The 24,341-nt window shown below is 44.6% G+C and overlaps 1 protein-coding gene and 1 long non-coding RNA gene across 3 annotated transcripts; both read left to right on the forward strand.

Annotated features, from left to right (window-relative positions):
• The first annotated feature begins 5,195 nt into the window (after positions 1-5,195).
• LOC113895944 lies at positions 5,196-10,142 on the forward strand. Its single transcript, XR_003511955.1, has 3 exons — positions 5,196-5,436; positions 7,197-7,270; positions 10,106-10,142. It is a non-coding gene; the product is annotated as an uncharacterized LOC113895944 (long non-coding RNA).
• A 14-nt stretch (positions 10,143-10,156) lies between these two features.
• LOC113895962 (zinc finger protein 177-like) lies at positions 10,157-23,039 on the forward strand. 2 transcript variants are annotated; one of them, XM_027547835.1, is made up of 6 exons: positions 10,157-10,196; positions 14,640-14,728; positions 15,263-15,466; positions 16,901-16,984; positions 18,132-18,214; positions 18,946-23,039. In XM_027547835.1, exons 3-6 carry the CDS (start codon positions 15,331-15,333, stop codon positions 19,066-19,068), a joined length of 426 nt encoding a protein of 141 aa, XP_027403636.1. In that variant the 5' UTR covers positions 10,157-10,196; positions 14,640-14,728; positions 15,263-15,330; the 3' UTR covers positions 19,069-23,039. The 2 variants fall into 2 exon arrangements, with proteins under 2 accessions (XP_027403636.1, XP_027403635.1); XM_027547834.1 differs by having other exon boundaries at positions 15,340-15,466.
• Positions 23,040-24,341: the final 1,302 nt, after the last annotated feature.

Below are 24,341 nucleotides of genomic sequence, written 5' to 3' on the forward strand. Positions count from 1 at the left end.
CAGGTTGGCTAGAATAAAATTCTATATTTCGTTCTTGGATTGACCACTAATTAATTTTTTTGTTGACAATTCCAAGAAGCACTTTATCAATGATCATCAGGGAACTTGAAAAAACAGGTTCATTAGTCACAGATCCTAAAGGGTACAGGGGCATGCTTGAGGTCTCAGATAGAAGGAGATAGAGTGCTGGCTTAAAAAAAAAAGCACAGAGTGCGACTTGTGAGTTAAATTTATTTGGAGCAAAATGAGGACTACAGCCTGGGAGACAGCTCCTCAGATAGCTCTGAGAAACTGCTCCAAAGAGGCAGGCGAAATGTCAGTATAGATGTGATATTGGTGAAGGGGGAGTACATGCAATCACGCACATACTTTTTGCAAATGGTGTCCCACTCCTATTCTCCCCTGACATGCTTGTTCAGACATTTCCATCTGTCATCAGGATTATTGACTTAACTTTTTTAAAAAATAATTTATATATTTGGCTGCTCCGGTTCTTAGTTACAGCATTCAGGATCTTTGATTTTCATTGCAGCATTTTGGGATCTAGTTTCCCTGACCAGGGATCAAACTTGGGCTCCCTGCATTGGGAGTGGGAGTCTTAGCCACCGGACCACCAGGGAAGTTCCTGCCTTAACTTTTAAAATTGTCCTCCCCAATTCTATTTTTGCTTCCTAGGAATCACACAAAAGACGTGTGTGCTCAGTCGCTTCAGTTGTGTCCAGTTCTTTGCGACCCATGGACTGTAGACCTCCAGGCTCCTCTCTCCATGGGATTCTCCAGGCAAGAATACTGGAGTGGGTTGCCATGCCCTCCTCCAGGGGATGTTCCCTACCCAGGGATCAAACTCTCGTCTGTTGTGTCTCCTGCATTGGCGGGTGGGTTCTTTACTACTCACACCACCTGGGAAGCCCCACACATCTTTTAAAAATATATATCAGATAATGCTCCTCTTGTAGCTCAAAGCCCTTCAGGGGTTCCCCACTGCACTCAGAGTTAAACCTGATATTCTTATAGTTGCCCAGATAACCCCCATATACTCTGACACTGTTACTTCTCTAATTTTATTTCCTGCTGGTTTCCATCCTCCCCAATTCACTTCCACCATCTTAGGTACTGAGCTTCTGCTGTTGGTTAAAGAGGCCAAACATTTCATGCCTCAGGATCTTTGCACTTGCTGTTCATTCTTCCTCCAGAAATTTTAAGACAGTCCCTAAAATCCTTCAGCCTGATTGCTGGGGGTGGTGGGGGGTGGGTAATGTGGAAATACTGTGTCTAGATAACTCTGAATTTTAGTTTTAAACTGTCATTCCTTCCCTGCCAAACCCCAAGCAGTAAGCATTGTTAGAACCCAAAGGTATCCCGGGAAGGGAACATTTACTTATGGAGGAGAAGAAAAGAGTGGCTTTATTCCTTTTCCGGGCAAAGAGGGAATACAGCAGGCTAGTACCTCATGAACTGTGCCCCACTCCTTAGGGAATAGGGAGAGGTCTTATAGATAGGGCTAATGCTCAGGGGTAGGTGATAAGGATCAATGGAGTGATGGGCTTGAGTTCTTCTGGATCTGGAGCATTGGTGGTGTGGTAAGTAGGAATCAGCATCATCAACCCTCAGGTCCAAATGGTCTGGGGTCTACATGCTTGTGGGCAGCCTACCATTGTTAATCATTAACTTTTTCTACCTGGATTGGGTGTCAGTATCTTGTGTCTGGACTTCATGAGACTCAGGTATTTTTATGTCTCAGTGCAGAAGGAATCCAGGATACTTGTGAGAGATGCAAGTGGGCAGGTAAGGGGGCTTTGCCAGGAAAATGCTTTTTTTAGATAAGAACTATCCAATACAGAAAGGATTATTTTGTGGTTGGTTTCAAGAGCAGCTGCTTGAGACAGCACATGATACCCTTGATCCCCAGCAGATGGCAACACATCATATCTGCCATGTAAATTATCAGTTCAGTTCAGTTCAGTTGCTCAGTCGTGTCTGACTCTTTGCGACCCCATAAATTGCAGCACGCCAGGCCTCCCTGTCCATCACCAACTCCCGGAGTTCACTCAGACTCACGTCCATCGAGTCAGTGATGCCATCCAGCCATCTCATCCTCTGTCGTCCCCTTCTCCTCCTGCCCCCAATCCCTCCCAGCATCAGAGTCTTTTCCAATGAGTCAACTCTTCGCATGAGGTGGCCAAAGTACTGGAGTTTCAGCTTTAGCATCATTCCTTCCAAAGAAATCCCAGGGCTGATCTCCTTCAGAATGGACTGGTTGGATCTCCTTGCCGTCCAAGGGACTCTCAAGAGTCTTCTCCAACTTTATAACATAGGAATTAAGAAAGCTTTAACATTTGTATTTCTCTTCATCCCTCATAAGGGGAAAAATAAAGGAATGCATATTTGTTGGGCATCTACTTTATCAGGCGAATATCAATATACATCTTTGATTTAAATCAGACCATGTCCCTCAACTCTCAGAACTCTCCCAAGCAATCAAATGGGGAATTAAACTAAAACTTAGATGTATATAACTATAGTGTCTACAATTTGGAAAACTCAGCAGGGGCCACAGGACTGGAAAAGGTCAGTTTTCATTCCAAACCTAAAAAAGGCCATGCCAAATGATACTCAAACTACTGTACTGCTGCTGCTGCTAAGTCACTTCAGTCGCGTCCGACTCTGTGTGACCCCATAGACGGCAGCCCACCAGGCTCCCTTGTCCCTGGGATTCTCTAGGCAAAAACACTGGAGTGGGTTGCCATTTCCTTTTCCAATGCATGAAAGTGAAAAATGAAAGTGAAGTCGCTTAGTAGCGTCAGACTCTTAGCGACCCCATGGACTGCAGCCTACCAGGCTCCTCTGTCCATGGGGTTTTCCAGGCAAGAGCACTGGAGTGGGGTGCCATCGCCTTCTCCAACTACTGTACCGTTGTGCTCATTTCACATGCTAGCCAGGTAATGCTCAAAATCCTTCAAGCTAGGCTCCAGCAGTACGTGAACTGGGAACTTCCAGACGTAGAAGCTGGATTCAGAAAGGGCAGAGGGACCAGAGATCAAACTGCCAACATCTGTTGGGTCATATAAAAAGCAAGGGAATTCCAGAAAAACATCTACTTCTGCTTCATTGACTAAAGCCTTTGATTGCATGGATCACAGCTAATGGGAAATTCTTAAAGAGATGGGAATACCAGACCACCTTACCTGCTTCCTGAGAAACCTGTATGCAGGTCAAGAAGCAACAGATGGAATTGAACATAGAACAATGGTCTGGTTCAAAATCAGAAAAGGAATATGACAAGGCTGTATATTGTCACCCTACTTTTTAAACTTATATGCAGAGTACATTATGCAAAATGCTGGGCTGGATGAATCACAAGCTAGGATCAAGACTGCTGGGAGAAATATCAATAACCTCAGATATGCAGATGACACCACTCTAATAGAAAGTGAAGAGAAACTTAAGAGCCTCTTGATGATGGTGCAAGAGGACAGTGAAAATGCTGGCTTGAAACTGAATATTCAAAAAAACTAAGATCATGGTAATCAGTTCCATCACTTCATGGCAAATAAGATGGGGAAAAGTGGAAACAGTGGTAGATTTTATTTTCTTTGACTCCAAAATCACTGTGGGCAGTGACTGCAGCTATAAAACTGAAAGACACTTGCTCCTTGAAAGAAAAGCTATGATGAACCTAGATAGTGTAAAAAGCAGAGATGTCACTTGGCCTACAAAGGTATCATCAAAGCTATGGTACAGATGTGACAGGTGGACCATAAAGAAAGCTGAGCACTGAAGAATTGATGCTTTTGAACTGTGGTGCTGGAGAAGATTCTTGCGAGTCCCTTGGACAGCAAGGCGATTAAACCAGTCAATCCTAAAGGAAATCAACCCTGAATATTCATGGGAAGGACTGATTGCGGAAGTTCCAATATTTTGGCCACTTGATGCAAAGAGCTAACTCATTGGAAAAGACCCTGATACTGGGAAATATTGAGGGCAGGAGGAGAAGGGGTCAACAGAGGATGAGAGGGATGGGTGGCATCACCAATTCAATGGACAAACTCCAGTGAGATAGCGAAGGAAAGGGAAGCCTGGCGTGCTGCCAGTCCATGGGGTTGCAAAGAGTCAGATACGACTAGCGACTGAACAAGTCTCAAGATTAATATACAAATGTAAGACAAATTCTTCCCAGGTGCCGCTAGTAGTAAAGAAACCAGCTGCCAACGCAGGAGACTTAAGAGTTGCGGGGACGATCCCCTGGCTGAGGGCATGGCAATCCACTCCAGTATTCTTGCCTGGAGAATCTCGTGGAGAGAGGAGCCTGACGGGCTACAGTCCATAGGGTCGTAACGAATCGGACACTACTGAAGTTACTTAACACACAGGTTCAAAGATAATAGAAATAAAAAACTGAAGAGGGTTGCATTAGTTATCCACTGCTGCATAACAAACCACCGGCAAACTTAGTATCCCTTTGTGAAAGGAGGTACTAAGGAGTTGCTAGAGCTGGGAGAAAAGCGTTCTCAGAGACTCCCACAGCCTGGCGGCTCCCAGGTGTGCACGAGGACCGGTCCAACCGACTTCAGGGGCCCTGGTTCCCCGGCTCCGCCCGAGCCTCCCGCCTGGCCCCGCCCCCAAGATCCCTATTGGAGCCTGCCCCGCGGGGCCCAACGGCTCCAGTGAGAGGATACTGGGACTCCCCGGCCCCAAGGCTAGAAGATGCTGTGGTCGCCGTTCTCGCCGCCTCAGGTGCTACTAGGCCGCCCCCCGAGTCTTCCCCCTTCTAAGGAAATGGAGTGGGCGTCCCTAGAGCGGCCATCCTTATCGAAACCGCGCCACTGTTTTCCTAGCGATCTGCCTCCAGCACCGAGGAGCAGATCCGTGTGCGGCCCCGCCTCTTGGCGGGCGGGGACTCGGCGAGGGCGAGGAGAAGGTGCTTGTAGGGTGGGGTCTTGGTAAGGGCCTGGAGATGGGGCTCGGAAGGCAGGTGACAGTGCTCACGGAGCGGGGTCTTGAGAAGGGCGGGAAGATGAACCTGTGGGTACGAGGTCTCGGCGGGGGCAGGGGCGTAGGATCCAAGGGGCCGGGTCTGGGCGCGGAGACCGGGCTCAGAGGGGCGGGGTCTCGGCGTGGTTGTGGAATTCTGGGAGGCGGGGCATAGGGGGGCGGGGCGTGGAACTCCAAAGGGCGGGGTCTGAAAGAGGGTGTGGCCTTATGCCTCCGGAGGCGGGGATTCGAGCGACTGGGAATCCAGCTGGCGTTGACCTTCCGTCCTCGTGTCCTTCGGTTCTCGTGATCTGGCCGTTTCGTCCGTTTTTCCAGCGAGAGGCGCCGGTGAAAAAATTTTTTGTGTGTGCCGGTGAAATTTAATCAAGGAGTCCCTTTCTGCCGGCCTTGTACAAGAGAATTTTACTTATACAAGAGACTTTTGCTTTCGTGAGCGGCATTGAGGTGAGGTTAAGATAAACTCTTTTTCAACTTTTATTTGTTTGACAAATTCGTTTGGGAAAATAATTTCAGGATTCTAGGGTGAGTGTAAATAAGCAAGTGTAATAAAAGGCGAAGGAGGAAAAGTGAAAACGTAAATACAGGTCTTAAAGATTATTCAGCTCTTTACATCCAGTCAGCTCCAACTTTCCTCCAGCGGCTATGATTGCTGCTGAGTTTAAAAATATAGGGATCTCTTAATATTGATATTATTAAAAGGGATTTTGGTGTCGTATATTTGTAGTGAAAGCGTGACAAGAACCCAAAGTGAAATACATGCGATTGTATTTCATAAAAACAAAAGGGTTCTTCAGTAAATGGGAGGAAGCAGCTTTCCTAATATTAGTAGAAGAAAATTGAATTTAGTAGCCTTAAACGAGATGTGTTTTGACCAAGTGAGTTTTTTATTTTTTCAGTGAAGTTAAAAACTCATGGGTGAGAAATTGGAGGAAGAATGATTCTGGAGGAAATTCAGCAACATGGGTTCCTTGTTTCTGAAAATACTTCTCATACCTTAGTGTTCAGTCGCTAAGTTGTGTCTGACTCTGCGACCCCATTGCCTGCCTTACCTTTTCTTAAATAACACGAGTGGTTTGTATTGCGGACAGGCATTTAAATTAATTCCAGTGTTAATATTTGTACTGTATCTATTATTGGATGTGTGCACCTTCTTAGTCTAGCTGTAACTGAACATTGTCCAGGGCACTCAAGAAAACTTGCTGAGTGTGAGCCAAACCTAAGTCAATGAATGGGCACCAGAAAAATAAAAAATGCACAGTGCTGTCTCCACCAAGTAGGCTATTTAGAGGAGAAACTGATGTGAAACTGATATGAGGGCCTATAATGGACAGATGAGCTTAATTGTATGGACAAGCAGGGAAGGAGGCTTGATATTAGGAGGCACTGATATTTAAGAACTGAAAGATAAGTAGGACAGAGCTGGGCAGAGGCTGTGGAAGAAGGGGGTCTGAGAGGTGGAAGAAAGTTCAGAATCCCAGAAGCAGGACAGAGCCTGGTGTATTGCTTGAATGAAGGAAAGAGAGACCTGACCTGGAAGGGCAGAGAGTGATGAGAAAAGAAGGGGCAGTGTTGCCTGAAATGTGGGTTCACCTCTTGGTGGGCATCTAGCCAAATGACATAACCAAGCCAAAGAGCAGGAGAGGTAAGGATTTATTACTTACGGCAAGTAAAGAGGACACTGGGATTTTTCCCAAAGCAATGACTCCTTGAACAGCAAAATTGGGGTAGTTTTAAGCTAAGGGTACATTCATACTCATGAAGGGGGTTGAGCAGAAGAGAACTCAGCATGGAATTGGGGTAGAGGTTGCCATTTGTCCTTATGCAATTTTTAACACTTTAGTTGTCTTCCATCTGTAGTTGTTTGTGGCTGCAATCTCATGCCTGCTACTTTCTGGATAAGAGTTCTAACTGTAGAGAGAGACGAGAAGGAATCATTTTTGGTGTATGTAGAAAGGGGAAGTGAATATTTCTAAAAGAAAGGGGAAGTGAATATTTCTAAAAGAAACAGTGCTGTGCTTTTCAGAGTAAATATTGCAGTTAAAAACAGAAAGTGAAAATGTTACATGCCCTGTATCTTTTGTTCTATGCCAAGTTGAAACGTCATTTTGCATGGTATTGTTATTTTTTAAATTTTTAAAAAATAAAGATGAAAATCTATTTGTTTATTTTTAATAGTTTATTTATGTATTATTTGGCTGCACCAGGTCTTAGTTGAAGCATACGGGATATAGTTCCCCCGACCAGGAGCAGAATTCAGACTTCTCTGGAGGCTCAGACGGTAAAGCATCTGCCTACGATGCGGGAGACCTGGGTTCGATCCCTGGGTGGGAAAGATCCTCTGGAGAAGGAGATGGCAACCCATTCCAGTATTCATTCTTGCCTGGAAAATCCCATGGGAGGAGCCTGGTAGGCTACAGTCCATGGGGTCGCAGAGTCCATGGGGTCGCAGAGTCCATGGGGTCGCAGAGTCCATGGGGTCGCAGAGTCCATGGGGTCGCAGAGTCGGACAGGACTGAGCCACTTCACTTCATTGATAACACCGAATCTTAGCCACTGGACCACCACGAAAGTCCCTAGTGTTATTTTCTTTAAACAATTAGTCAAAACACATTTTATTTCAGCTAAGCTTGCCTGGTGGCTCAGACAGTAAAGAATCTGCCAGCAATGCAGGACATGTGGGTTTGATCCCTGGATTGGGAAGATCCCCTGGAAGAGGAATGGCAACCCATTCCAGTATTCCTGCCTGGAGAATTCCATGGACAGAGGAGCCTGGCGGGCTACAGTCCATGGGGTCGCAAAGAGTTGGACACAACTGAGGGACTAACACTTTCACTTTTCACAACTTCCATAAAGTAGGAATAGTAGAGGGAATATTTATATTATTGAAATAAACTGAATATGAAAAAATTTAAGTAATTCAGGAAACTGTAGAGTAAATATATCAACATTTCCCTTCATATTTCCCCTGCCAAATGCCCATGAAACAGTGTTGTGCTCTTCTCCAGAGGGTCCCAGTGTTACCTATCTCAGTAGGCCTTTGCAGTTTGTTTTACAAATTATAGTAAATGATATATAACATAAAATTTTCCTTTTAAATTTTTTTAAGTTTTTTTTTTTTTTTTTACGTAAACCATTTTTTTTTAAAGTCTTTATTGAATTTGTTACAGTATTGCTTCTGTCTTTTGGCCCCAAGTCATATGGGATCTTATTAGCTCCTACCCAGGGATCCAGCCCTCACCCCCTGCATTGGAAGGTGAAGTCTTAATTGCTGGACAAGCAGGGAAATCCCAGTTTTTAACCTTTTTTGAGGGTACTTTTCAGTAGCATTAAGTATATTCACATTGTTGTGCAGTCAGCACCACCATCCATCTCCAGAACGTTTTCATTTTCCCAAATGGAAACTGTACCCATTAAACAGTAACTCCCTGCTTTCTTTCTCTGTGGAGTTGACCCTTAGCTACATACCTCAGATAAGTGGGATCATCTGATATCCATCCTTTTGTGTCCAGCTTATTTCACTTAATATTTTCAAAATTCTTCCATGTTGTAGCATTTGTCAGAATTTCATTCCTTTATAAGGCTGAATGGCTTCCCTGATAACTCAGTTGGTAAAGAATCCACCTGCAATGCAGGAGACCCCAGTTCAATTCCTGGGTAGGGAAGATCCACTGGAGAAGGGATAGGCTACCCACTTCAGTATTGTTGGGCTTCCCTTGTGGCTCAGCTGGTAAAGAATCTGCCTGTAATGTGGGAGACCTGGGTTCAGTCCCTGGGTTGGGAAGATCCCCTGTGCTGAGGTCCAGTCCCGGTGGATCCAGGGAATTCGAAGTGGGGACTGCGTCGGCGATCAGAAAGCTTCAGCTTATTTAAATGTAATTAAAGATATAAAGAGTGGTTAAGGATAGCTCAGTGAGGAAATTCAGTGGAGAAAAGAGGCTGAATAATTCAGCCAGAAGGTGAGAGAAAGAACGACATAGGGAGACCAAGTTTCGGTGAACAAGGCCCACACTTTATTTTCCAAAATAGTTTTTATACCTTAAGTTATGCATAGAGGATAATGGGGGAAGGGGTAGAGTCATGCAAGGACAGCAGTTCCTGATCCTAATCGAAGCCAGGCTTTCAGACTTATCATATGCAAAAGTTTAGGTGATTTACATCATCTTCTGGCCAGGAGGCCTGTTAAACATTTTAAGAAACTTATTTTTCTCTAAAGGTGATTATTCTAAAGTCAGGCGCCAGCCTCCAAAAAAGCATTGGATAAAGTTGCATTCCTATAGGGCAAAGGTGAGGTGGGCTCAATCAAGAAAAGAATTAACTCAAGGGTCCAAGGTTACAAACATTGAGGCTACTACTTACATTTCTATACACCCATTATATCAATCAATACACTGCCAAGGACACAGTAGCTAAGGGTTATGGAGACTTAGCAGCAAACATCGGCCCAACAAGTGAAAAACCCTTCACCAATACAGTTTCTAATCAATCTTTTAACTACTCAAAGGAATCTGTGTTTAGACAGTTTAGAACATCTCCTGCCTCTCACAGTTGGGAGGCTCTGAACAATCACATGTAGCCGGAAAAACCTATTCAGGCAGGCTAGAGGATTTCCAAAGGAGTTTGTAGGTTGAAACACTGTCACACCCAGGAATTATTAACTGGAGCTGTAAGCTAACTCTTTTTTCAGAGAGAGGTAGTGGGGGACAGCCCCCCGTAAAGTCAGAGGTGTAGGTGAAAGCACAAAGCAGAAAGTAGGCAGACTCTGGTTTTGGGGGTAGATGCTCGAGAATTTCCAGAGGGACTCCTGAGGCTTGATCCCGCCTTTGCATATGCCGAGCCTCCTTCCTCATGACCTTTGCCATGGGCGGAGTTCCTCATGCTGGCTCCTGGCAGTGATAGAATTCCAGTTGAGCTATTCCAGATCCTGGAAGATGATGCTGTGGAAAGTGCTGCACTCAATATGCAATATGCAGTATGCACTCAATATGCAATATGCCGGCTCCCGGCACCCTGGAGAAGGGAAGAGGTTCCTACTCCAGTATTCTGGCCTAGAGAATTCATGGGGTTGCAATGAGTTGGACACGACTGAGCGACTTTTACTTTTCATATTCCACAGACAGAAAAGCCTGGCGGGCTACAGTCCATGGGGTCACAAAGAATTGGACACGACTGAGCGACTAATACACAAGGCTGAATAATATTCAATTGTAAGTATACACATGTTGCTTACCCATTCATCTGTTGATGGACATGAGGGCTTTTTCTACCTTTCCTCTATTGTGAATGATGCAGCTATGAATATTCATGTGCACATATCTGTGTGAGTCTCTGTTTTCAGTTCTTTTGGATGTGTATACTATTGCTGGGTATACAGATCCAAAAGAATGGAAAAACTCGAATTGCTGGGTCTGTGTTAAGGTAGTTCTGTAATTCGGTTTTTGAGGAACCGTTACACTTTTCAACAGTAGCTGCACATTTCACACTCCTACCAGCAATGCATAAGTGTTCCAGTTTCTCCACATTCTCTTCAACAATTGTTAGTTTTTTTTCTTTTGATAAGAGCCATCCTACTGTGTATGAAGTGATGTCTCGTAATTTATTTTTCTTTTTTGCCCCACCAGCCTGTGGGATCTTAGTTCCCTGACCTGGAATCCAACCCATGCCCTCTGGAAGCGTGGAGTCTTAACCACCGGATTGCCAGGAAAGTCCCTCAATATGGTTCATGTTTGCATTTCCCTAATGATTAGTGATGTCAAGCATCTTTTTGTGTGCTTACTGGCCATTTATGTATTTTCTTTGGAGAAGTATTCATTGAAGGCTTTTTCCTCACAGTCATTTTTAACACGTACATATATTTTATAAGCTTCCCAGTGGTAAAGAATACACCTGCAGTGCAGGAGTTGCAGGTTTGCAATGCAGGAGACTTGGGTTTGATCCCTGGATTGGGAAGGTCCCCTGGAGGAGGGAATGGCAACCCACTCCAGTATTCTTGTCTGGAGAATTCCATGGACAGAGGAGCCTGGTGGGCTATAGTCCTTGGGGTCCAAGGAATTGGACGTGGCTGAGCCACTGAGCATATACATATATTATAGATTATGTAAACGTATTGAATACTTCAAGATCTATGTCAGTTTTTTGGTTTTAAAGGCCATAATCATATCCCACATACAAATATCTGGTCATTCTTTAGCCCCTTGCTATACTCTAATGGATATTTTGGTTTGTTCCAGTTTTTACCCATTATAAACAGTTTGTACAATAGTAAACAAGCTTGAATACACACACACATCTATTTATCTGTCTATATCTGCACAGTTGCCAAGGTTTCTCTTAGCTACAGTCCTGCAAGTTGCTAGTTGAAGGCATGGGGATATTTAAAATTTTTATACACATAAATTCGAATTATCCCCAGCACAGTCCCAACTACCACGGGCCCCTGGTCATCTTTGTCATCTGTGGCAAAGAATTTTTTCTACTGGGTACTGAGGGCAGGTGGCTGCCTGAACCTGGAGCCCAGATAAGACATCCCTGGGGCACTTCCCTGGTGGTCCAATGGCTAAGACTCCATGCTTCCAACCCAGGGGGTCCGGGTTTGATCCCTGGTCAGGGAATTAGACCCCACATGCTATAACTTAGAGCTAGCGTAGGCCCTCTCCCACTTCCCTCAAAAAGAGACATCCCCTGAAGCCCTCTCTCAGCCTGCTGGTCTACCACATTTTGAAATTATTCTCTCCAACCCCTGTCACTCCCACAAGCCTGAGAATAGGCCTTGATATCCCTCTTGCAAAAACAAAAAACAACAAAAAAAATCCCCTCTGCTGTATCAAACCTCTCTCTGAGGGAGTCTGCCTTGTAGGGGTGGCCCTGCCCCAAGAGGAAATTTCCTTTACCTTCCTGAAACCTCCAGCTGACAACAGCCCCCTCCTCTTTTGCCAAGGAGTGGGGAGAGCATAGTCAGAGTGAATAAACGCCCCTCACCCTCTGTCCTCCCAAGTTCACTAGTGCCTGAGCTTTCTGGGATGTGTGTGTAGTGTGTATGCTCAGTTGTGTCTGACTCTGCGACCCCACAGACTGTAGCCTGCCAGGCTCCCCTGTCCATGGGATTCTTCAGGCAAGAACCTTGGAGTGGGTTGCCATTACCTTCTCCAGGGGATCTTCCCAACCCAGAGACTGAACCCAAGTCTCTTGCATCTCTGGATTCTTTACCACTGTGCCACCTTGGATAACTCTTTTAAATTTGATGGGAAAATATGCTATTTGTTAAATCTGTAAAATACACTATGCATATGTGTGTGTAAAGTATATATGATATATACATATTAATTTTCACATGTTATACAAAATACATATATTTTTGCCTCTGCCAAACCTCACCTTGAACAAACTTGCTTCTCCTCCATCTTTCCCTCTCAAGTAGTGGTCATCTCTTAGCCAGTGTGCTAATATTGTAAGGAGAGGCTTGCTGTAGGCTGAAACCTCCCATCCTAGGGTCAGGCTCTTTTTTTCATTTTGGCTGCACAATGCAGCATATGGGATTTTCGTTCCCAAACAGGGATTGAACTTGTGCCCCCTGCATTGGAAGTTTGGAGTCTTAACCACAGGGCTGCCAGGGAAATCCCAGGTCAGGCTTTCTTTGATAGGAAAGAATAAACAAGGCTGAGAAGTGGGATGACTGGTGGGGTGGTAGGGTAGTTTGTTAGGGCGGACAGCTGGTTTCCAGGTTCACGGGTGGGTCAAAGTTCAATGACCCAGGAGACTTGGGGGTTGGGGGGTGGGGAGAAGCCTGACTGAAGCTTGGTAAAGTTTTGTCCAGGCTGTTCAAGGGGGACAGACAGTTCAGCTACTCATTCACAAGACAGATATTGGGAATTCGGATAGCCTCTGCCTGGCCTTGTCCTAGGTAAACAGAGGGGTCATCCTTGGGTCTACCTGAGTTGTATGGGGAAGGGTGTTTCATTTCAGGGCACAAAGGGTTGGAGGGGCGGTTCTTACCCATCACTGTTTTCTAGGATCACAGGGCTCAGGTATAAAGTTCAGTTGTTGGGAATTCTCTGGTTGTTCAGTGGTTAGGACTCAGCGCTTTCACTGCTGGGGCCCAGGTTCAATCTCTGGTCGGGGAATTAAGATCCTGCAAGCTGTGCCTTCCTCCCTTCCCCAACTCCAAAAGTTCAACATTGTGAATATAAAGGATCCAGTGGTCCTTCCTTGGTTTCTTTACCTTCTCCCGTTGGCTGAAGGTCTCCCGCAGCTCCGCTTCTACCCCAGTTGAATTCCCTAGCAAATCCTTTGGTCTTTCCTCTGATGCATATACCATACTAATGACTTAGAATAGTCTGCTGCTCCTGGCCTCTGCCAAGGCATTCTGGGCCCTGCCACTGCTGCTTACCAGCCCACTGCTTCTATTTCTGCCCTCCCCAGTTCTGTCCTGTGAACAGCAGTAAATATGATCTTAAAAAAATAAAAACAGGAACAGAATACTCTTGGTGCCTAATTCTTCTGCTAAGCTAGTCATGGGGTATAAATCCACATGTCCCTTTGCCCTGGTCTTTTATTATTATTTATTTACTTTTGGCTGCACTGGGTCTCTGTTGCTGCGGGTGCATTTCTCTAGTTGGGGGTGAGTGGTGGGGTGGGGTCGCGGGGTGGCTACTCTGTTACGTTGCATGGGCATCTCATTGCCGTGGCTTCTCTTGTTGTGGAGCGTGGGCTTAGTTGCCCTGCAGCATGTGGAATCTTCCTGGACCAGAGATCAAACCCGTGTCCCCTGTGTTGGCAGGAGGACTCTTAACCACTGGACTACCAAGATAGTCCATCCTTTGCCCTGTCTTGACTCAGCTCCTGGTCCCTCTGCTCCTTCAGTTTTCCTCCCTAGACACTCCAGTCACCAAGCTCCAGCCACTCCCACACGGGCTTTCTTCCCCCTTGAGCCCCCTCCCAGAGCTAGTTCGTGCCCTGGCCAGTATTTTGAGACCCTCTTCCTCTAGGGCTTCCAAAGGCCAGGACGAAGTGAGAGTGGAGCCCCAGGAGCCCCTGCGTTCCAGGATCAATGCTTTTTAGGGTTTTGGATATTTGGGGGATAATATTGTATTATTCTTGCTTCCTTCCTTCCCCCCTCCCTCCCATTTTTTTTTTTTTTTTTGGCTGTGCCTTACCAAGGATAGAACCCTGGCCCCCTGCACTGGGAGTACAGGGTCTTAACCCCTGGACTACCAGGGACATCCTGTTCCTTTTTCTTTCTTTTTTTTCCCCCTTGCCAAGTGGCTTGTGGGATCTTAGTTCCCCCACCAGGGATTCAACCTGGGCCCTTGGCAGTAAAAGCCTGGAGTCCTAGCCACTGGATTGCCAGGGCATTCCCCTCCTTGTTTTTGCTTTATAAACTTGGACAATCGACTTGCAAAACTGTTCTGAAACTTGATTACCCACAATAGTCACGGGAGATTACTAAGCTTCCCCTGGGTGGCAAGGTCCACAGGCCTCTTTTCTAATTGTGAGAGAGACAGGGCCTCCCTGGCCTTTTAGGAAACCTGCCTGAAGGCAGGTGGGTGGGCTTGCCTTTGCTTCATTCAGGGTCATGTGAAGCAGTGTCCAGGCTTGGGTGGAGTGGAATCTAGGCTTGGCCTGTTTCTCACAGCATCTCCCTTGTCCTCCAGCTGTACCTGCTTAGGATCCCACCTGTCACCAGCAGGGGAACGTGGAGGAGGAAGCAATGGCTGCAGAGCTGCCAACAGCCTGGTCAGAGGTAACTGGAAATCCCCTTCCATCCAACATGGCATCTCCCTTCCTTGAGGGTGGGTGGCCTGGAGCCTCAAATCCCACTGGGACTTGTCCCTACTCTTCCTCTAATGGTGGTGAAGGAGCTTCCCAGAGAATGCTGGCATTGCCTCAGTATTTATGAACTTTTCTCAGTATAGTCACTTCTGGGCTGTGACAGAAAACCAAGAAAATCTATGAGACCACTTTGTCTCAGGAACTCTTGGGAACATCACTCATTCATTTATCTAAATTAAAAAAAAAATTAAAATTTGTCACCATTTGTTTATTTAAAAATAATTTATATTGGAGTATAGTTGCTTTAACTCATTCATTTACCAAGTATTCTTCCAGGACCTTGGGGAGCTCAGGGCTGGGTGTTACCTGACTGAGGGGACCCAGGCAGGATGGGTTCACAGACTAGCTGGAGAGGAGTTCAAGTGTGTGTTGAAAAATTAACATATCGATGGGGCTACATGGGGCTGCTGAGGTCAAGTTCACCTTTCTGTCTGAACTTCCCAAGCCTCAGTCATCTGGCTCCATCTTCCTGATGCCCTGGCCTCATGGGACACTGATGGAGATGAGCCTGTGATGTTTCAGGACCCAGTAACCTTAGAGGAAGTGTCAGTGGACTTCTCCCAGGAGGAGTGGGCCCAGCTGGCCCCCGCTCAAAAAATTCTGTACCAAGACGTGATGCTGGAGAACTACAGGAACCTGACTTCTGTGGGTGAGTGTGGTTGGCCACCTCTCTTCGTTAGTAGATTTTGTTTTTCAGAGCTATCAGTGGTAGCTTACACGTCTGGGAGTTTACATGTCTGAAGTAAGGTCCTGGAGCAACACCCCCCAACATGTACACAATGGGCAGGATGTCATTCATATTTTTTTTTTTTTTTAAGCAGATTTATTATTTTTAAAAATTATTTATTTATTTTATTTTTTTGGCTGCACTGGGTCTTTGTTGCTACGTGTGGGTTTTCTCTAGTTTCAGCGAGTGGGGGCTACTCTTCATTGCAGTTCACAGGCTTCTCATTGTGGTGGCGTCTCTTGTTGCAGAGCACAGGCTCTAGGGTGCAAGGACTCAGTAGTTGTAGCGCACAGGCTTAGTTGCCCCTCAGCATGTAGAATCTTCCTGGAGCAGGGATCAAACCCATGTCCCATGTGTTGGCAGGTGGCTTCTTATCCACTGTACCACCAGGGAAGTGCCATTCATAGGTTTTTGCTGCAAACCTTTCTCAAGCACCTGCTGTGTTGCAGGAACTATCCTTGCTCTTGGGAGGAGCATGTGGTCTATCCTTAAGAAGTGATATTGTAGGGACTTCGCTGGCAGTCCAGTGATTAGGGCTCAACACTTCCTCTCTGGAAGGGGAAAAGGTTTGATCCTTGGTTGGGGAACTAAGCTCCTGCAAGCTTTGCAGCATAGCCAAAAAAAAAAAAAAATTGACTGTGTAGAATGGGGGTGAGCACTCTTTTTGTTAAGCGGCCAGGGAGTAAATATTTTCAGCTCAGTGGACCCTGGGTCTCTGTTGCAACTGCTGAATGCTGTCACTATGGTGCCGAAGCCACCGCAGATAGCATATAAACAAATAGTCAGGGCTGTGTTCCAATACAACTTGACTTACAGAAGCAGGTGGCTAGTGCCTGGGCTGCAGTCACCAGCCCCTAGTCTCCTGTCTTCCTTTTGAGAGTGAAGATTTATTCATTATATCAACCTGATTTTCTTCATGATCGGAAGCTTTCATGCCCCTTCTGTGTGTCTCTGAGCTTGGGTCTGAGGATCCCTGATCCCTGGAGGGCATGATGTGAGACAGAGTTTTGGGTCTTGGGTTATTATGTTGGGCTTCCCAGGTGCCTCAGTGGTGAAGAATCCACCTGCCAGTGCAGGAGATGTAGGTTTGATCCTGGTCTGGGAAGATCCCCGGAGAAGGAAATGGCAACCCACTCCACTATTCCTGCTTGGGAAATCCCATGGACAGAGAAGCCTGATGGGCAACAACCCATGGGGTCACAAGGAGTGGGACATGATTGAGTGACTGAACAACAACCATCATTATGTTACTGCTCTTGGGGCCACACATGCTGAAACTGTTGGCCCTACTCTGGGCGGAGTTTCCGTGCCGACCCTGCACACCCCCCACCTCATGTGTATTTCCCCACGTGCCAGGGTATCATCTCCGCAAACCCCGCCTGCTCACCCAGGAGGAGCTGAGAACACGGAAGAGGAGACTTCTCCAAGACACCTGTGCAGGTGAGCCCTGGGGAAAAGGAGCCCCTTTATAGAGTTTCTCAAAGGTCATTTTTGTCTGAGAAATTGTGTCCAGCCACTTGGGGTGAATTTCCTCTAGAAACTTCTGCTTTCCTTCCTCTCCTTCCCTTCTCTCTTTTCTCTCCCACTTTTTTTTTTTAAATTGAAGTATAGCTGATTTACAATGTTGGATACATTTCAGATATACAGCAGAGTGATTTGGTCATACATACATGTTGTTTTAGTCGCTAAATCATGGCCACCTCTTTGTGACCCATGGACTTAGCCCACCAGCCATATGTGTATTAATATATATGTATACAGGGTATCCCTGGGGGCTCAGTGGTAGAGTTCTATCCCTGGGTTGGGAAAATCCCCTGGAGAAGGAAATGACAACCCACTCCAGTATTCTTGCCTGGGAAATCCCATGGACAGAGGAGCCTGTTGGGCTACATAGTCCATGGGGTTGCAAAGAGTTGGATATGACTTAGCGACTAAACAACAACAACATTTATGTATATATCTATATTCTTTTTTTTTGTTTGATTCTTTTCCATTGTAGGTTATTATAAGATTTGAACATAATTCTTGCTGTTTCTACCACTTTTGCTCTAAGAATAAGCTCTGTCCTGCTTTCTCTTTTTTTAAAATTCATTTTTATTGGAGTATAGTTGACTTACAATGCTGTTAGTTTTAGGTATTCAGCAGTACCTAACTAGTTATGCACTAGTTATGCATACACATATATCCATTCTTTCTTAAGTCCTTTTCCCATATAGGCCATTACAGAGTACTGAGTACTGCTTCCTCTTTCCAGAACATTCCCAGGTGTGCTATTTTCCCATTTTCCCACTGTCCTCAAAGTGTATTTGCCCTCTTTTAGACTATTAGCAGTTGTCTCATTCTTAACAGAACTGTTCCCTGGCCCGTCACTTGCCATTTTCACCCCTTGTTTGCATGCTTGTCAAATTCTCTACCTTGCTGTAATCCTAAGTCTGTCTTTAACTGCTGGTGTATTCTTCCCTGTCACATTGACTGAGAAGAGTCAGTATATGAAAGAAAAACTCCATGGGCCTCTGTTTGTTGTTTTATGTTATCTAACCATTTATTTCTCCATGAACTTAAACCTTTTTTCTTCTGATCATTTCAGACCAGAATTCTCAGCTTAAAACCAAAGAGACCACGGCTGAGAGGAATAAAGTGTGGGAAAAACCATTTACTGGCAGGAAAGGGGTAAGGCTCATGAGGACTCATTGCTGGTTCTCTGCAGGAGGAAATTGCCATGAGACAGACAAGCAGCACAACCTGGGGAGACACGAGGGGCCAGTAGCCTTCACCTAAGATAAGTCATGTCTCAGGAGAGAGTCTAGGGTGCCATGAATTTGGGTAGTATCCTAAACTGATTTCAATAGTGATTCATAGAGAGATAGATCCCACAAGTAAGCAGGTCTGTATATATGACTTAGAATTGAATTTTTGTTTTACAAAACTATCAGAAAAAAAAAGTCAGTACATAAGAAGTCTTATGAATGCAGCCATGATGGAGCCTTATGGTAGAGCATTCCCTGTATTTACCTGGTGGCTCAGATGGTAAAGAATCTGCCTGCAGTGCAGGTGACCCAGGTTCAGGACCTGGGTTGGGAACATACCCTGGAGAAGGGAATGGCTCCCACTCCAGTATTCTTGCCTGGAGAATTCTATGGACAGAGGAGCCTGGCAGGGCTACAGTCCATGGGGTCACAAAGAGCTGGACCCGACCGTGCGACTAAACACTTTCACTTCATTAAGTCTACTCAATTTGAACTCAGACAGGGCAGAAGCAGTGCACGTGCTCTGAAAATTGTAGCAATTTCTAAGGTAGGAATTTGATTTCTTTACACCACACACTTCCTATGGGGGAGAATTCCCATGAGTGCAATGAAAGTGAGAAAGCCTTTAGTTACTGCTTATCTCTTCATTGACAGCTACCAACTCAACCTAGAAAGAAGTCCCATGAACACAGTCTGTGTGGAAAAGCCATCAGAAGAAATCCTGACCTGACTACTAAGAGGAATTACACAGGTGTGAAACGTGATGAATGTAAATAATGTGGGGAAGTATTTAGTTATCCTTCCTTCCTTGGGGTCCACGTGCGATCACATGCTGGTGAGAAAACCTACAAATGTTCTCAGTGTGGGAAGGCTTTCAGTTGCAACTCCTTTCTCGGGCCGAACGTGTTAACTCATCCTGGAGAGGAACTGTGTCTAAGTGTAGCTAGTGTGGACAGATCTTCAGCTCTACCTCGAGCCTTGCTGTACCCAAGAGGATGCACACTTGGGAGAAGCTGTATGAATGCAGTGACTGTGGGAAGGCCTTCGGCAGGAGCAGTGACCTGACAGTGCATAAGAGAGTACACATGGGAGAAATGCCACCAGTGCAGTGACTGCGGCAAAACCTCTAGCAGAAAGTTCTTTCTGATGGCACACGTGAGAACCCATACTGGGGAGAAGCCCTACCCATTCAGTGACTGCAGAAAAGCCTTCCATAAGAGCTCTAAGGCAACTGCCCACAAGAGGCTACATGCAAGAGGGAAGACGTAGCAGTGTCGGAAGCTTTCCAGTCATTCATCACGTAGGAAACACGTGAGGATGCACACTGAAGACAAGTCTGGGAGTGGAAGCAGAGAAAGGCTCATCGATCCCACAGGAGAGCAACTGTGAATAGCTTTGGTATGGGGGGAATCCTGCTGGGGCTTAAACTACTGCACAAGGAAATTCAGAGTGGCAGAGAAAACATATAAACGTGAAGAATGTGGGTTTGCTTTTATTAGGTCCTATCTTGAAGCTGGAAATCTAGCTCATTAATTTTCAGTCTGTGTTTTTGAATTTAAGCAGTTAAGGCCATAGATATCCTGCTAAATACCCCATTTGGCTACATTACATGTGTGTGTGCTCAGTCCTGAAGCTGTGTCTGACTCTTTGCCACCCTAGGACTGTAGCCCTCCAGGCTCCTCTCTTCATGGGGTTTTCCAGGCAAAAATACTGGAGTGGATTGCTATCTCCAGGGGATCTTCCTGACTCAGGAATCAAACCTGCGTCTCCTGCATTGGCAGGTAGAGTCTTCACCACTGAGCCACCAGTTGAACTTGCACATGGGTTTTGAGCTAAGGTTTTTAAAACTTTGGTTTAGTTCTAAGTGTCATCTGATATATCTGTTAGACCTGTTTTAACTCAGTGTCACTTTTTAAGCCTATCAAAATACTACTTCACTTGAATTTCATCCAAACTCTTTCCTTCCCCCCAATCTTCTAATATCCCTATGTCTTCCGTGGTTTGGTGGGACACCTGGTGGTTCCTCAGGTATGTCGTTTCCTCTGTAACAAGTTGGTAAATCCAACTTTGTCAGACTATAGGTTTTGTCCCTGGTGGTCTTTGGCTGATTTGTGTTGGGACAATAATGTGTAGTCACATTATTATTCTATTATATAGAATACACTCTACTAGTTATGAGAATATATTTAGATTCTTGTCTTCTAAAATGTTCCTAAAACACCCTTCTAAAATGTCTTCTAAGCTGTTTTCCTATCCATTGTTGATTTTTATTTATGGTGTCAGGTTTTGTTGTTCAGTCGCTAAGTCGAACATAATTTCTGTTCAAACTTGGGAGATGAACTCCAGGAAATGGAATTTTGTGCTAATAGTTGAACGACAGTTTTTTAAACATCTCTGTTCCCCTATTTCCAAGACCAAGAAAAGAAATCTTTAAATGTATTTTTCATGCAGACAGCTGTTTCTTTGAATCTCTCTCTGGAGAATGATGTTTAATTTTATAATTCTGTCTGAAAACTTACCTTGCATGTAAAATGTACCATTTTAAATGTACAGGTTGATGAAATTTGACCAGTGTGTAAACCCCTATAATCACCACCTGAATTAGGATATAAAACATTACCATCTTCCCAGAAAGAATAACATTGATTTTGCCCATCATTAAGAAAGCTGTAAACTGTGGAAACGAAAATGCTTTTGTGTTCCATAATAAAAGCAATTTGACAGGGAAAAAAAAATTCCCTGGTGGAAATTTCCAGTGGGTAGGACTCCATGCTTTACTGCAGGAGGTGCATGTTCTATCCCTATTTGGGGAACTTAAGATCCCGCAAGCTGCCTAGCGGCAAAAAACAACAAAAACCCTCAAAAAACAACATGACTTTAAGCCTGGCAGTGTAACCTGAGCAGACAGCCTAGAAGCATGTGTGATGTGCCTCATCACACATGCCTGCATCACACGACGTGATGTCCTTCTCAATGCCCTAATCAAGAGCTTTGCACATGACTCTAAACACCTTAAAGCAGTTGCGTTGGGGGTTAATTTGCAGGGCAGATTTACTGTTCTAGCTTAGGCCCGTCTGATGTATTTCTTTCTCAGCCCTTCAAAACAATAGGGTTTTAAAAAATTGTATATTTAAATTTATTTATTTGGCTGTGCCAAGTCTTCGTTGTGATACATGTGATCAGGTTCCCCAACCAGGGATCAAACCCAGGCTGCCTGCATAGGGAGCACAGAGTCTTAATCCCTGGACCATCAGGGTAAGTCCCCCCGCACACACACTAGTTTAACTCTTTGTATTTTGTGCATATTTCTAAATCTACACTTTAAGACAGAGGTCTGCAAACTTTTTTGGTAAATGGGGAGCTATTAAATATTTTTGATTTGGTGGGCCAGATGATCTTTGTTACAACTACTCAGCTCTACCATGTGGCACAAAAGTGGTCACAGAAAATACATAAATAAACAGGTGTGGCTGTGCACCATCAAAACTATACAAAAACAGAAGCCAGGCTGGCTTATCCTTATTTTAAGGCAGAAGTTGTATTAAGAAAGAGGAAAAGGAGACTCGTGCTTTCAAAAAGCACTGAACCTTATTGGCTTATTTATTATTAAAAAAACAAAACACATGCAGAACTTTGAAGTGTGGACACTGGATCCTCAATATGTAAGAAACTGGGAATTTCCTGACGGTCCAGTCGTTAGGACTTGGCGCTTTCACTGCAGTGATTCCGCGTTCAGTCCCTGGTTGGGGAACTAAGATCCCACAAGCTGAGAGGCCTGGCCAAAAGTTAAAAATATTAAAAAAAATTAATTTCGATGGACAAATGTAATCTTGAGGGAAAAGGGGAACTAGGAAATGCTGCTTCCAAAGTTCAGAGAACACACATTGTTGGTGGGACCCTAAAGTGGTGTTGGTCGTAACAGAAAACTACTTGACCCCCAAGAGAAATCAAAAGCTGTTCAAAGACTTGTGCACAAGTGTTCATAACATGTGTCATGATAGCCAGAAAGAGAAAACCCCAAATTTCCCTTTGGGGAATTGGAGAATGGATTAATAAAATATAGTTAACTATACAATGAAATATTATTTGGCCATACAAATAAATGAAGTTTTTTTTTTTTTTCTCTCAATTTTTTAACTGTGCCATGCAGCATGTGGGATCTTAGTTCCCCAGCTGGGGATAGAACTTGTGCAGTGGAAGCTTGGTGTCTTAACCACTTGACCACCAGGGAAGTCACAGAAAGGAATGAACCTCGCCAAACATGCTCAGTGAATGAAACCAGTCACAAAGCACCACAGACTGTACTATCCCATTTATGTGACATATCCAGATTAGGCAGAGAAGCCATAGAAACATAGAGTAGGTCCATTTTTGCCTGGGCTGGTGGGGAGAACCCAGTGAACTGTGCAGGCATGAGGGATCTTACTGGGGTAATGGAAATGTTCTAAAACTGGTTCATGCTGATAGCTGCACAGTGTGATGAATGTGAACGTGGAGTCAGTCGTGTCTGACTCTTTGTGACCCCATGGACTGTAGCCTACCAGGCTCCTCTGTCCATGGGATTTTCCAGGCAATCGTACTGGAGTGGATTGCCATTTCCTTCTCCAAGGGATCTTCCCAACCCAGGGATCGAACCCGGGTCTCCCGCATTGTAGACAGACCACTAAAAATCATTTGAGCTGTACATTTCAAATGTGTGAGTTTTATAGTATGTAAGTGATACCCCACTAAAGTTGTTTTAAAAGGTTCTTCCAATGTGCATTCATTTTGGTAAACATAGCTACCGTCTTCATCATGGCAGGATAGACCCATAATACTATTTTGAAGTCATCTTGTAATTGTGGCATTCCTTGGAGAGGACAGTCACGGTCTTGTTTTCTCAAATGCTGGCATTCAGTTGTTAATGAATCTTTTTTAGATTGAATGAATGATCTAAAGAGGGCAACACTCTTTAACGCATTTATTGGGGTTCAGTTGGGGGTATTTATCTTGGCAGTGTCATCTTTTCTTTCAGGGTCTTCTTCCTTTTAACCCACAGTTTCCATGCTACACTTTTGATTCTTTTCCTTGTGTTATTTAGAAGTCTTTTTGGACTTTTTGTGAGAAATGGCATGGTTTTCTTTCCTAGAATACTTCACAGGGTATTTCTGGAGAAGACCTAGAGGTATATGTATCTTGCTGGTCCTCATAGAGTTCTCTTTGTTGAGCCTATTCATAGCAAATTGGATATACTCCTTCCTGTCTAATAACTGATGGGTAGATCGTTGGGGGGATTTCTACAGATAATCATATCTATATATACAGACAGATTTCATTTGCTCCTTTTAAATTCTTACCACTTTCTTATGCTCTTGTTGCTCTTATGCTCTCTGGCAGCAGCTTTTGAATCATATTGATTAGAAGGGGCCTTCTGCACCCTGGTCTTCTTCCTGATCTTAAAGGGCATTGTGTTCCTATCGTATCAAAGTGTTATCTGCTGTTACATTTTGGTGGATGACTTTATCAGGATGAGAAAGTTGCCTTCTCTTCCTAGGGCATTAGTGTTCTTTCTTATGAACAGGCATTGCATTTTTTTTTCACAAAATCAAATGTCTGTTCTGCATCTCGTGAGATGATAGTATTTGTTCATTGACGTATTTCAAAACCCCTGGAACAAGGGTAGAACTCATAGCAGGCACTCAATAAGTATTTGTTGAATGAATGAATGAATACAGGTGGCTTTTTCTTTGGTTTTTTAACATGTCTGTGTGGCAAATGAATGGACTCTTCTACTGTGCTCTTACCCTTGGGTTCCTGGGTAACGCTGCCCTCTCATGTCTACTACACAGCACTGTTCCTAGTTTGCTAGCTAGGGTTTTTGCATCTTTGAGTGACACCAAATTGCAAATTTTCCTTTGTCATGCTGTTCTTTTGTTGGGATATGCCAGCCTCATAAAGTTAGTTGGGGAAAGTCCCTCAAAGTCCATGCCTTCATTCACCAATTATCAACTTTTTTTTTGGACAACTGTTTTATGTTTTCTCTCCTTATGTATGTCCGACTTATTGTGATC

The sequence above is a fragment of the Bos indicus x Bos taurus genome, chromosome 7 (assembly GCF_003369695.1).
Source record: "Bos indicus x Bos taurus breed Angus x Brahman F1 hybrid chromosome 7, Bos_hybrid_MaternalHap_v2.0, whole genome shotgun sequence".
In the NCBI taxonomy this organism is placed as follows: Eukaryota; Metazoa; Chordata; class Mammalia; order Artiodactyla; family Bovidae; genus Bos; species Bos indicus x Bos taurus.